The following is a 13,539-nucleotide window of genomic DNA, read 5'->3' as shown; positions in this document are numbered from 1 at the left end:
GGGAGACCCTGTGCCAGATCTCCAATAATACAGAGAGCAAAGCGGTTCTAAAGGTGATCAACGGCAGTCATGGTTTTATGATCATCAAACATAGTGAGCTATAGGGAATCCAAGGAAGAGACACTAGCCAAGTGTTTTTTATTGTGAAAGGAGGGTATTTAGTAAAATGTATTTTAAAGTAGAAAATCTATCTAATATATTAATTAAGGTAACTTTTTTTTTTTTCCCCCATTTTAGTGGTCCTGTCCTGTATTCATACATACACATTTTAAACTGCTGATATATTCACTTTTTACATAAAATTAAAACCAGCCTGATACGTTTTGCAGAAATATTTATTGGTCTTAAATTTGATTAGTGAAGTAATGAAACAACCGTCTACTGCTAAGCGTTCATAATGACCAGTGTGTTGCTGCATGTGATACAAGTGTCAAACGTGGCCATAAACTACAGTACCTCTGAGGTCAGAACACTGGCAGACCTGTGTAGAGTTGCTACCTTTGTACAGTAGCTGTCCTTTCTGAGGACAGATGCTTCATACTCTGTAGTCTACATATGTATGTGTGTGTGTAGAAAAAACGTATGGGAATGGCACACAAAACCAAAGTTCTCTGCGACAATTCATCCCCAACAGCGGCAAGGCACATTGTGGAAACATAATGACTTTAGTTTATATATATTTATATATATATTCACACACACACACACACACACACACACACACACACACACACGCACACACACACAAAAGAAGAGGCAGCACTCCCAGCGTTTTTAAAGTGCAAAAAAATCTTTAGTCAAGACTAAAGATTTTTTTGCACTTTAAAAACGCTGGGAGTGCCGCCTCTTCTTTCTTGTATACATTGGGGATTGATTATCTCATGGAGGGCACCACAGTAAGGTATATGAGGGTGACGCTGTCCCTTTGAGTGCCGGGCTGTATCGGTATATATATATATATGTGTGTGTGTGTGTGTGTCATTCCTGTACTTGTGGAACTTTCCACTGATTTCCTCATTCTTTTTCAAAGAAAGCGGCGTCACTGTCGGTCTTCAGTTCCCTTTTTAGATGCTTTAAATTAGACTCTCAGTAAAGTGTACATCTACATGCATGGTTACATATAGCAACTGTAAAAATTCCGGGTGACTCCTTTTTGTAAGAGCTACAGCTGCTGATTTGTTTTAAGATTAACAGTCTTGGAATTCTGATCAGACTGATGTAGTCTAGCATGACTAATCATGGAAAAATGATGCAATACTAAACTATTCAGACTGATAAATTTCAACAGCACTCAAGATTCTGCTTCACTTACTATATCCCTCCTACACATGTTAGAAGTCGAATAAGTATCTTAACAGGCATGGACTTTTACTGGTGCCACTGCTGACCTGGAAAATGACAAAACACCTCTTACGTATGTTTTCATAATTTCCCCACCTAACCTATTCCTGTTTACTCTACCTTGCAGGACAATCCCTGCCTGATCCATAGGGAAAAAATAGTGTAATATTTCACATTGCCCGTGTTCTGTGTTGTTCTATAATATATATAAAAGTGCTGCCTCAGCAAGCAATTTTGTTTCCTTAATAAGTTCCACTTGGGTGGAATAGAAATCACAGGTCTCAAATTTTATGTGCATTCAAATGCAATGAAATGTTACCTACCTGTCTTTTGTCTTCCTATATCCCAAACTAAACTAATCATTTATCTTGCTAAAAGTTTATGTATGTTGAAGGCATTGGGTATGGTATGCCGACGGTCAGCATACCGATGCCAGAATGCCGGCAGGTGGCGCTCGTCACAGGTTCTATTCCCACTCTATGGGTGTTGTGGGCACCCATGAGTGGGTATAGCCCCTGTTAGTTCTCTGCATTGTCAGTGGTCGGGATTTCCGGCGTCTGTATCCTGAACGCCGGGATCCCAACTGCCGGCAATGTAACTGCATCCCTTTTGAAGTGCTACAAGTTATTGGTTATACTGTATATTTGACAGCTGTAGGAAATGACTTACCCAGTGGCATTATGCAAATTTGTATTTTAGGAATAGCATCTAACTGAAATTCAATCTTTTTCTTTATCTATAGTGGTTACTTTATACGCTACACTTGGCGAGGAAGCAGTGACTTATGGCCTGAACGAATCTGGAGCCACACACCTCATTACCAGTGCCGAGCTGCTAGAAACAAAGCTGAAGGTGTGTAACAATACTAGTCTGCATTACTCAATCTCATGTATACCAGGTACTGTACTTTATGCTTCAATGCCTTGATCTTGTATTCACCAGGCTATGCTCAGTTTCTGAATTCATTAACACTCCTTTCCCTCTCTCTGATCACAACTTTATCACCTTCTCAATCTTTTCCATTTCTCCTAACGCTATGACACTGAAATCAAGCAAGCCTCCTCTAAACCACAGAAATACTAACTATTAATTTTCAGAACAAAAACAAAAAGGAGTGGACCACCAGCGCTGTTTCTCTAACACTATACACGAAGGATGTCTTCAAATCTAGATCAACAGATTTCACTCTTCAATTGACCATCAACAGGTGATTTTAGATAAATTGCTGCTTAGTTGGATATACCTTACTAACCGACGCATAGTGAGATTTCCCCATATAAAGCTATCTTTGCTTATAACATAGAAAAAGGCATCACAAGGGCATATGGAAATTAACTCGCCATTATCCTGAGCCCTATGTTCATCAAAAGGTTTCTTTATAGCTGCACCACCAGTCTCTTCCAACAATAACACGAGTTTTCTCCTCCAAGATATTTATAATTGGGATACTAGGTCTTCATAAAAAATGTTTTATTCATAAAACAATGATACCAAACAAATTTGGTATCATTGTTGGAAGAGACTGGTGGTGCAACTATAAAGAAACCTTTTGATGAACATAGGGCTCAGGCTAATGGTGAGTTAATTTCCATATGCCCTTGTGATGCTGATTTCTATGTTATAAGCAAAGATACCTTTTATATGGGGAAATCTCACTGTGCGTCGGTGAGTAAGGTATATCCAACTAAGCAGCAATTTATCTAAAATCACCTGTTGATGGTCAATTGAAGAGTGAAATCTGTTGATCTAGATTTGAAGACATCCTTCGTGTATAGTGTTAGAGAAACAGCGCTGGTGGTCCACTCCTTTTTGCTTTTGTTCTAAAGTTTGTCAAGTGTTGGTACCCTTGAGAGTTGGCACCTCAGCTGCAGTTTGTGTCAAGGCGCAAAGATACATCAGTCTTTTGGATTTTTGACTATTAATTTTCAACCTCTCTGCAACAACTGCTCTCACCAATTTATACATTTCTCTGACGTCCTAGTGGATGCTGGGGACTCCGTCAGGACCATGGGGATTAGCGGCTCCGCAGGAGACAGGGCACAAAAATAAAGCTTTAGGATCAGGTGGTGTGCACTGGCTCCTCCCCCTATGACCCTCCTCCAAGCCTCAGTTAGGTTTTTGTGCCCGTCTGAGCAGGGTGCAATCTAGGTGGCTCTCCTAAAGAGCTGCTTAGAAAAAGTTTTTAGGTTTTTTATTTTACAGTGAGTCCTGCTGGCAACAGGCTCACTGCAACGAGGGACTTAGGGGAGAAGAAGTGAACTCACCTGCGTGCAGGATGGATTGGCTTCTTAGGCTACTGGACACCATTAGCTCCAGAGGGATCGAACACAGGCCCAGCCATGGAGTCCGGTCCCGGAGCCGCGCCGCCGACCCCCTTGCAGATGCCGAAAAGTGAAGAGGTCCAGAAACCGGCGGCAGAAGACTTTTCAGTCTTCATGAGGTAGCGCACAGCACTGCAGCTGTGCGCCATTGTTGTCACACACTTCACACCAGCGGTCACGGAGGGTGCAGGGCGCTGCGGGGGGCGCCCTGGGCAGCAATGAGAATACCTTGTTCTGGCTAAAAAATACATCACATATAGCCCCTGGGGCTATATGGATGTATTTAACCCCTGCCAGGTCTCACAAACACCGGAGAAGAGCCCGCCGAAATAGGGGGCGGGGCCTATCTCCTCAGCACACAGCGCCATTTTCCTGCTCAGCTCCGCTGCGAGGAAGGCTCCCAGGACTCTCCCCTGCACTGCACTACAGAAACAGGGTAAAACAGAGAGGGGGGGGGCACTTTTTTGGCGTTTTTTGATATATTAAGCTGCTATAAGGGAGACAACACTTCTATAGGGTTGTTCCTATATATTTATAGCGCTTGGGTGTGTGCTGGCAAACTCTCCCTCTGTCTCCCCAAAGGGCTAGTGGGGTCCTGTCTTCGATAAGAGCATTCCCTGTGTGTCTGCTGTGTGTCGGTACGTGTGTGTCGACATGTATGAGGACGATGTTGGTGTGGAGGCGGAGCAATTGCCGGTAATGGTGATGTCACCCCCTAGGGAGTCGACACCGGAATGGATGGCTTTGTTTATGGAATTACGTGATAATGTCAGCACATTACAAAAATCAGTTGACGACATGAGACGGCCGGCAAACCAGTTAGTACCTGTACAGGCGTCTCAGACACCGTCAGGGGCTGTAAAACGCCCTTTACTTCAGTCGGTCGACACAGACCCAGACACGGACACCGAATCTAGTGTCGACGGTGAAGAAACAAACGTATTTTCCAGTAGGGCCACACGTTATATGATCACGGCAATGAAGGAGGCTTTGCATATCTCTGATACTGCATGTACCACAAAAAGGGGTATTATGTGGGGTCTGAAAAAACTACCTGTAGTTTTTCCTGAATCAGACGAATTGAATGAAGTGTGTGATGAAGCGTGGGTTAACCCCGATAGAAAACTGCTAATTTCAAAGAAGTTATTGGCATTATATCCTTTCCCGCCAGAGGTTAGGGCGCGCTGGGAAACACCCCCTAGGGTGGATAAGGCGCTCACACGCTTATCAAAACAAGTGGCGTTACCGTCTCCTGAAACGGCCGCCCTCAAGGATCCAGCGGATAGGAGGCTGGAAACTACCCTGAAAAGTATATACACTCATACTGGTGTTATACTGCGACCAGCCATCGCCTCTGCATGGATGTGCAGTGCTGGGGTGGTTTGGTCGGATTCCCTGACTGAAAATATTGATACCCTAGATAGGGACAGTATTTTATTGACTTTAGAGCAATTAAAGGATGCTTTTCTTTATATGCGAGATGCTCAGAGGGATATTTGCACTCTGGCATCGAGAGTAAGTGCGATGTCCATATCTGCCAGAAGAAGTTTATGGACGCGACAATGGTCAGGTGATGCGGATTCCAACCGGCATATGGAAGTATTGCCGTATAAGGGGGAGGAATTATTTGGGGTCGGTCTATCGGATTTGGTGGCCACGGCAACAGCCGGGAAATCCACCTTTTTACCTCAGGTCCCCTCCCAACAGAAAAAGACACCGTCTTTTCAGCCGCAGTCCTTTCGTTCCTATAGGAACAAGCGGGCGAAAGGACAGTCATATTTGCCCCGAGGCAAAGGAAAGGGTAAGAGAGTGCACCAAGCAGCTTCTTCCCAGGAGCAGAAGCCCCCCCCGGCTTCTGCAAAGCCCTCAGCATGACGTTGGGGCTTTACAAGCGGACTCAGGGGCGGTGGGGGGTCGACTCAAGAATTTCAGCGCACAGTGGGCTCACTCACAGGTGGACCCCTGGATCCTGCAGATAGTATCTCAGGGTTACAGGTTGGAATTCGAGAAGTCTCCCCCTCGCCGGTTCCTAAAGTCTGCTCTGCCAACGTCTCCCTCAGACAGGGCGACGGTATTGGAAGCCATTCACAAGCTGTATTCTCAGCAGGTGATAGTCAAGGTACCCCTCCTACAACAGGGAAAGGGGTATTATTCCACACTATTTGTGGTACCGAAGCCGGACGGCTCGGTAAGACCTATTCTAAATCTGAAATCTTTGAACCTGTACATACAAAAATTCAAGTTCAAGATGGAGTCACTCAGAGCAGTGATAGCGAATCTGGAAGAAGGGGACTTTATGGTGTCCCTGGACATCAAGGATGCTTACCTGCATGTCCCAATTTGCCCTTCACATCAAGGGTACCTCAGGTTCGTGGTGCAAAACTGTCATTATCAGTTTCAGACGCTGCCGTTTGGATTGTCCACGGCACCTCGGGTCTTTACCAAGGTAATGGCCGAAATGATGTTTCTTCTGCGAAGAAAAGGCGTATTAATTATCCCTTACTTGGACGATCTCCTGATAAGGGCAAGGTCCAGGGAACAGCTGGGGGACGTAGTAGCACTAACCCAAGTAGTGCTGCAACAGCACGGGTGGATTCTGAATTTTCCAAAATCTCAATTGACCCCGACGACACGTCTGCTGTTCCTGGGAATGATTCTGGACACGGTTCAGAAAAAGGTGTTTCTTCCGGAGGAGAAAGCCAGGGAGTTATCCGAACTTGTCCGGAACCTCCTAAAACCAGGGAAAGTGTCTGTGCATCAATGCACAAGAGTCCTGGGAAAGATGGTGGCTTCTTACGAAGCGATTCCATTCGGCAGATTCCACGCACGAACTTTTCAGTGGGATCTGCTGGACAAATGGTCCGGATCGCATCTGCAGATGCATCAGCGGATAACCTTATCGCCACGGACAAGGGTGTCTCTTCTGTGGTGGTTGCAGAGTGCTCATCTGTTAGCGGGCCGCAGATTCGGCATACAGGACTGGGTCCTGGTGACCACGGATGCCAGTCTGAGAGGCTGGGGAGCGGTCACACAGGGAAGAAACTTCCAGGGAGTATGGTCAAGCCTGGAGATGTCTCTTCACATAAATATACTGGAGCTAAGAGCGATTTACAATGCTCTAAGCCTGGCAAAACCCCTGCTTCAGGGTCAGCCGGTGTTGATCCAGTCGGACAACATCACGGCAGTCGCCCACGTAAACAGACAGGGCGGCACAAGAAGTAGGAGAGCAATGGCAGAAGCTGCAAGGATTCTTCGCTGGGCGGAAGATCATGTGATAGCACTGTCAGCAGTGTTCATTCCGGGAGTGGACAACTGGGAAGCAGACTTCCTCAGCAGACACGATCTACACCCGGGAGAGTGGGGACTTCATCCAGAAGTCTTCCACATGATTGTGAACCGTTGGGAAAAACCAAAGGTGGATATGATGGCGTCTCGCCTCAACAAAAAACTGGACAGGTATTGCGCCAGGTCAAGAGACCCTCAGGCAATAGCTGTGGACGCTCTGGTAACACCGTGGGTGTTCCAGTCAGTGTATGTGTTTCCTCCTCTGCCTCTCATACCAAAAGTACTGAGAATTATACGGCAAAGGGGAGTAAGAACGATACTCGTGGCTCCGGATTGGCCAAGAAGAACTTGGTACCCGGAACTTCAGGAGATGCTCACGGAAGATCCGTGGCCTCTACCTCTAAGACGGGACCTGCTTCAGCAGGGACCGTGTCTATTCCAAGACTTACCGCGGCTGCGTTTGACGGCATGGCGGTTGAACGCCGAATTCTAAGGGAAAAAGGCATTCCGGAAGAGGTCATTCCTACACTGGTAAAAGCCAGGAATAATAATAATAATAATAATAATTTCTCTATCGTCCTAAGTGGATGCTGGGGTTCCTGAAAGGACCATGGGGAATAGCGGCTCCGCAGGAGACAGGGCACAAAAAAGTAAAGCTTTACTAGGTCAGGTGGTGTGCACTGGCTCCTCCCCCTATGACCCTCCTCCAGACTCCAGTTAGATTTTGTGCCCGAACGAGAAGGGTGCAATCTAGGTGGCTCTCCTAAAGAGCTGCTTAGAGAAAGTTTAGTTTAGGTTTTTTTCTTTACAGTGAGTCCTGCTGGCAACAGGATCACTGCAACGTGGGACTTAGGGGGAAAGTAGTAAACTCACCTGCATGCAGAGTGGATTTGCTGCTTGGCTACTGGACACCATTAGCTCCAGAGGGATCGAACACAGGCCCAGCCGTGGAGTCCGGTCCCGGAGCCGCGCCGCCGACCCCCTTGCAGATGCTGAAGCGTGAAGAGGTCCGGAAACCGGCGGCTGAAGACTCCTCAGTCTTCATAAGGTAGCGCACAGCACTGCAGCTGTGCGCCATTTTCCTCTCAGCACACTTCACTGGGCAGTCACTGAGGGTGCAGAGCGCTGGGGGGGGGCGCTCTGAGAGGCAAATATAAACCTTATACAAGGCTAAAAATACCTCACATATAGCCCATAGGGGCTATATGGAGATATTTAACCCCTGCCTGACTGGAAAAATAGCGGGAGAAGAACCCGCCGAAAAAGGGGCGGGGCCTATCTCCTCAGCACACGGCGCCATTTTCTGTCACAGCTCCGCTGGTCAGAACGGCTCCCAGGTCTCTCCCCTGCACTGCACTACAGAAACAGGGTAAAACAGAGAGGGGGGGCACATTAATGGCTATATATATATATATTAAAGCAGCTATAAGGGAGCACTTAATATAAGGATATCCCTTGTATATATAGCGCTTTGTGGTGTGTGCTGGCAGACTCTCCCTCTGTCTCCCCAAAAGGGCTAGTGGGTCCTGTCTTCATTAGAGCATTCCCTGTGAGTTTGCGGTGTGTGTCGGTACGTGGTGTCGACATGTATGAGGACGATATTGGTGTGGAGGCGGAGCAATTGCCAAATATGCAGATGTCACCCCCCAGGGGGTCGACACCAGAATGGATGCCTTTATTTGTGGAATTACGTGATGGTTTATCTTCCCTTAAACAGTCAGTTGAGGACATGAGGCGGCCGGACAATCAATTAATGCCTGTCCAGGCGCCTCAAACACCGTCAGGGGCTGTAAAACGCCCTTTGCCTCAGTCGGTCGACACAGACCCAGACACGGGCACTGATTCCAGTGACGACGGTAGAAATTCAAACGTATTTTCCAGTAGGGCCACACGTTATATGATTTTGGCAATGAAGGAGACGTTACATTTAGCTGATACTACAGATACCGTAAAACAGGGTATTATGTATGGTGTGAAAAAACTACAAACAGTTTTTCCTGAATCAGAAGAATTAAATGACGTGTGTGATGAAGCGTGGGTTGCTCCTGATAAAAAGTTGATAATTTCAAAAAAGTTATTGGCATTATACCCTTTCCCGCCAGAGGTTAGGGCGCGCTGGGAAACACCCCCTAAGGTGGACAAGGCGCTCACACGCTTATCCAAACAAGTGGCGTTACCCTCTCCTGAGACGGCCGCACTTAAGGATCCATCAGATAGAAAGATGGAAGTTATTCAAAAGAATATATACACACATGCAGGTGTTATACTACGACCAGCTATAGCAACTGCCTGGATGTGCAGTGCTGGAGTAGTTTGGTCAGAATCCCTGATTGAAAATATTGATACCCTAGATAGGGACAATGTTTTACTGTCGTTAGAACAAATAAAGGATGCATTTATCTATATGCGTGATGCACAGAGGGATATTTGCACACTGGCATCTCGGGTGAGTGCTATGTCCATTTCAGCCAGAAGAGCCTTATGGACACGACAGTGGACAGGCGATGCGGATTCAAAACATCACATGGAGGTTTTGCCGTATAAAGGGGAGGAGTTATTTGGAGTTGGTCTATCAGACTTGGTGGCCACGGCTACTGCCGGGAAATCCACTTTTTTACCTCAAGTCACTCCCCAACAGAGAAAGGCACCGACCTTTCAACCGCAGCCTTTTCGCTCCTACAAAAATAAGAGAGCAAAGGGCTTGTCGTACCTGCCACGAGGCAGAGGAAGAGGGAAGAGACACCAACAGGCAGCTCCTTCCCAGGAACAGAAGCCCTCCCCGGCTCCTGCAAAAACCTCAGCATGACGCTGGGGCCTCTCAAGCGGACTCGGGGACAGTGGGGGGCCGTCTCAAAAATTACAGCGCGCAGTGGGCTCACTCGCAGGTAGACCCCTGGATCCTGCAGATAATATCTCAGGGGTACAGGTTGGAATTAGAGACGGATCCTCCTCATCGTTTCCTGAAGTCTGCCTTACCAACCGTCTCTTCCGAAAGGGAGAGGGTGTTGGAAGCCATTCACAAGCTGTACGCTCAGCAGGTGATAGTCAAAGTACCCCTATTACAACAAGGAAAGGGGTATTATTCCACTCTATTTGTGGTACCGAAGCCGGATGGCTCGGTAAGGCCTATTCTAAATCTGAAGTCCTTGAACCTCTACATAAAAAAGTTCAAGTTCAAGATGGAGTCACTCAGAGCAGTGATAGCGAACCTGGAAGAAGGGGACTTTATGGTATCCTTGGACATCAAGGATGCGTATCTACACGTTCCGATTTACCCCGCACACCAGGGGTACCTCAGGTTCATTGTTCAAAACTGTCACTATCAGTTTCAGACGCTGCCGTTCGGATTGTCCACGGCGCCTCGGGTCTTTACCAAGGTAATGGCCGAGATGATGATTCTTCTTCGAAGAAAAGGCGTATTAGTTATCCCATACTTGGACGATCTCCTAATAAGGGCAAGGTCCAGAGAACAGCTGGAGACAGCTTTAGCACTATCTCAAGAGGTGCTAAGACAACACGGGTGGATTCTGAATATTCCAAAATCCCATTTAATCCCGACAACTCGTCTGCTGTTCCTAGGAATGATTCTGGACACGGTTCAGAAAAAGGTTTTCCTTCCAGAGGAAAAAGCCAAGGAGTTATCCGATCTGGTCAGGAACCTCCTAAAACCAGGAAAAGTGTCAGTACATCAATGCACAAGAGTCCTGGGAAAAATGGTGGCTTCTTACGAAGCAATTCCATTCGGCAGATTCCATGCAAGAATATTCCAAAGGGATCTGTTGGACAAATGGTCAGGGTCGCATCTGCAGATGCACCTGCGAATAACCCTGTCACCAAAGACAAGGGTGTCACTTCTGTGGTGGTTGCAGAAGGCTCACCTATTAGAAGGCCGCAGATTCGGCATTCAGGATTGGATCCTGGTGACCACGGACGCCAGCCTGAGAGGCTGGGGAGCAGTCACACAAGGAAGAAACTTCCAGGGAGTATGGACGAGTCTGGAAAAGTCTCTTCACATAAACATTCTGGAACTAAGAGCAATCTACAATGCTCTAAGACAGGCGGAACTTCTCCTGCAAGGAAAGCCGGTGTTGATTCAGTCGGACAACATCACGGCGGTCGCCCATGTAAACAGGCAGGGCGGCACAAGAAGCAGGAGTGCAATGGCAGAAGCTGCCAAGATTCTTCGCTGGGCGGAGAATCACGTGATAGCACTGTCAGCAGTGTTCATCCCGGGCGTGGACAACTGGGAAGCAGACTTCCTCAGCAGACACGATCTTCATCCGGGAGAGTGGGGTCTACATCCAGAAGTCTTTAACATGTTAATAGACCGTTGGGAAAGACCAATTGTAGACATGATGGCGTCTCGCCTCAACAAGAAACTGGACAAATATTGCGCCAGGTCAAGAGATCCACAGGCAATAGCTGTGGACGCACTGGTAACTCCTTGGGTGTACCAGTCAGTGTATGTGTTTCCTCCTCTGCCGCTCATACCAAAGGTATTGAAGATCATACGGCAAAGAAGAGTAAGAACAATACTAGTGGTTCCGGATTGGCCGAGAAGGACTTGGTATCCGGAACTTCAAGAGATGCTCACGGACGAACCGTGGCCTCTACCTCTGAGAAGGGACCTGCTACAGCAGGGTCCCTGTCTTTTTCAAGACTTACCGCGGCTGCGTTTGACGGCATGGCGGTTGAACGCCAGATCCTAAAAGGGAAAGGCATTCCAGAAGAAGTCATTCCTACCTTGATTAAGGCACGGAAGGAAGTCACCGTGAAACATTATCACCGCATTTGGCGAAAATATGTAGCGTGGTGCGAGGATCGGAGGGTTCCGACGGAGGAATTCCAACTGGGTCGTTTCCTACATTTCCTGCAATCAGGATTATCTATGGGTCTCAAATTGGGATCCATTAAGGTTCAAATTTCGGCCCTGTCAATATTCTTCCAAAAAGAATTGGCCTCTGTCCCTGAGGTCCAGACTTTTGTCAAGGGAGTACTGCATATACAGCCTCCTGTGGTGCCTCCGGTGGCACCGTGGGATCTAAATGTAGTTTTAGATTTCCTCAAATCCCATTGGTTTGAACCATTGAAAAAGGTGGATTTGAAATATCTCACATTGAAAGTGACTATGTTACTAGCCCTGGCCTCTGCCAGGAGAGTATCTGAATTGGCGGCTTTATCTTATAAAAGTCCTTATCTAATCTTCCATTCGGATAGGGCAGAACTGCGGACTCGTCCGCATTTTCTCCCTAAAGTGGTATCAGCATTTCATCTGAACCAACCTATTGTGGTGCCTGCGGCCACTAGCGACTTGGAGGACTCCAAGTTGTTGGACGTTGTCAGAGCCTTAAAAATATACATTGCAAGGACGGCTGGAGTCAGAAAATCTGACTCGCTGTTTATATTGTATGCACCCAACAAGTTGGGCGCACCTGCTTCTAAGCAGTCGATTGCTCGTTGGATTTGTAACACAATTCAACTTGCACATTCTGTGGCAGGCCTGCCACAGCCTAAAACTGTAAAAGCCCACTCCACAAGGAAGGTGGGCTCATCTTGGGCGGCTGCCCGAGGGGTCTCGGCATTACAACTCTGCCGAGCAGCTACGTGGTCGGGGGAGAACACGTTTGTAAAATTTTACAAATTTGATACCCTGGCAAAGGAGGACCTGGAGTTCTCTCATTCGGTGCTGCAGAGTCATCCGCACTCTCCCGCCCGTTTGGGAGCTTTGGTATAATCCCCATGGTCCTTTCAGGAACCCCAGCATCCACTTAGGACGATAGAGAAAATAAGAATTTACTTACCGATAATTCTATTTCTCGGAGTCCGTAGTGGATGCTGGGCGCCCATCCCAAGTGCGGATTATCTGCAATACTTGTACATAGTTATTGTTAACTAATTCGGGTTATTGTTAAGGAGCCATCTTTAAGAGGCCCTTTCTGTTGTCATACTGTTAACTGGGTTTAGATCACAAGTTGTACGGTGTGATTGGTGTGGCTGGTATGAGTCTTACCCGGGATTCAAAATGCCTCCCTTATTGTGTATGCTCGTCCGGGCACAGTACCTAACTGGAGTCTGGAGGAGGGTCATAGGGGGAGGAGCCAGTGCACACCACCTGACCTAGTAAAGCTTTACTTTTTTGTGCCCTGTCTCCTGCGGAGCCGCTATTCCCCATGGTCCTTTCAGGAACCCCAGCATCCACTACGGACTCCGAGAAATAGAATTATCGGTAAGTAAATTCTTATTTTTATTTATATAGCGCTCTTTCTCCCATAGGACTCAAGGCGCTTAACAGATACATAGCATAATATAGTACAGAAAATAATGAAGTACATTTTCATAAAATACAGAAGCATGAAGATACTAAAAGGGACAATTAAGGGAATGCTTGAGTAAACAGAAAAGTCTTGAGTCTACTTTTGAAGGATTCTATAGTTGGGGCCTCTCGCACTGTGCGGGGAAGTGAGTTCCATAGAGTCGGAGCCGCATGACTAAAAGCTCGACCCCCAGATGAATTACGGTAGATTCTAGGTACTGCTAAAAGTCCTTCATCTACAGATCGCAGTAATCGAGTGGGGCAGTATGGGGTCAGAAG

General features: G+C 47.0%; 1 protein-coding gene across 5 annotated transcripts in view; it reads left to right on the top strand.

Annotated features, from left to right (window-relative positions):
* Window positions 1-13,539, top strand: part of ACSL4 (acyl-CoA synthetase long chain family member 4) — a 293,951-nt gene that overhangs the window by 162,180 nt on the left and 118,232 nt on the right. For all 5 annotated transcript variants that reach the window (XM_063937299.1, XM_063937298.1, XM_063937301.1 and 2 more), the window contains exon 5: window positions 2,084-2,193. In XM_063937299.1, coding sequence (XP_063793369.1) covers window positions 2,084-2,193 — 110 coding nt within the window. The remainder of the gene's footprint in view (window positions 1-2,083; window positions 2,194-13,539) is intronic.

Source organism: Pseudophryne corroboree, chromosome 8 (assembly GCF_028390025.1).
Source record: "Pseudophryne corroboree isolate aPseCor3 chromosome 8, aPseCor3.hap2, whole genome shotgun sequence".
In the NCBI taxonomy this organism is placed as follows: domain Eukaryota; kingdom Metazoa; phylum Chordata; class Amphibia; order Anura; family Myobatrachidae; genus Pseudophryne; species Pseudophryne corroboree.
Note: the sequence above shows the minus strand (reverse complement) of the source record. Positions and strands in the feature narration are given on the sequence as shown.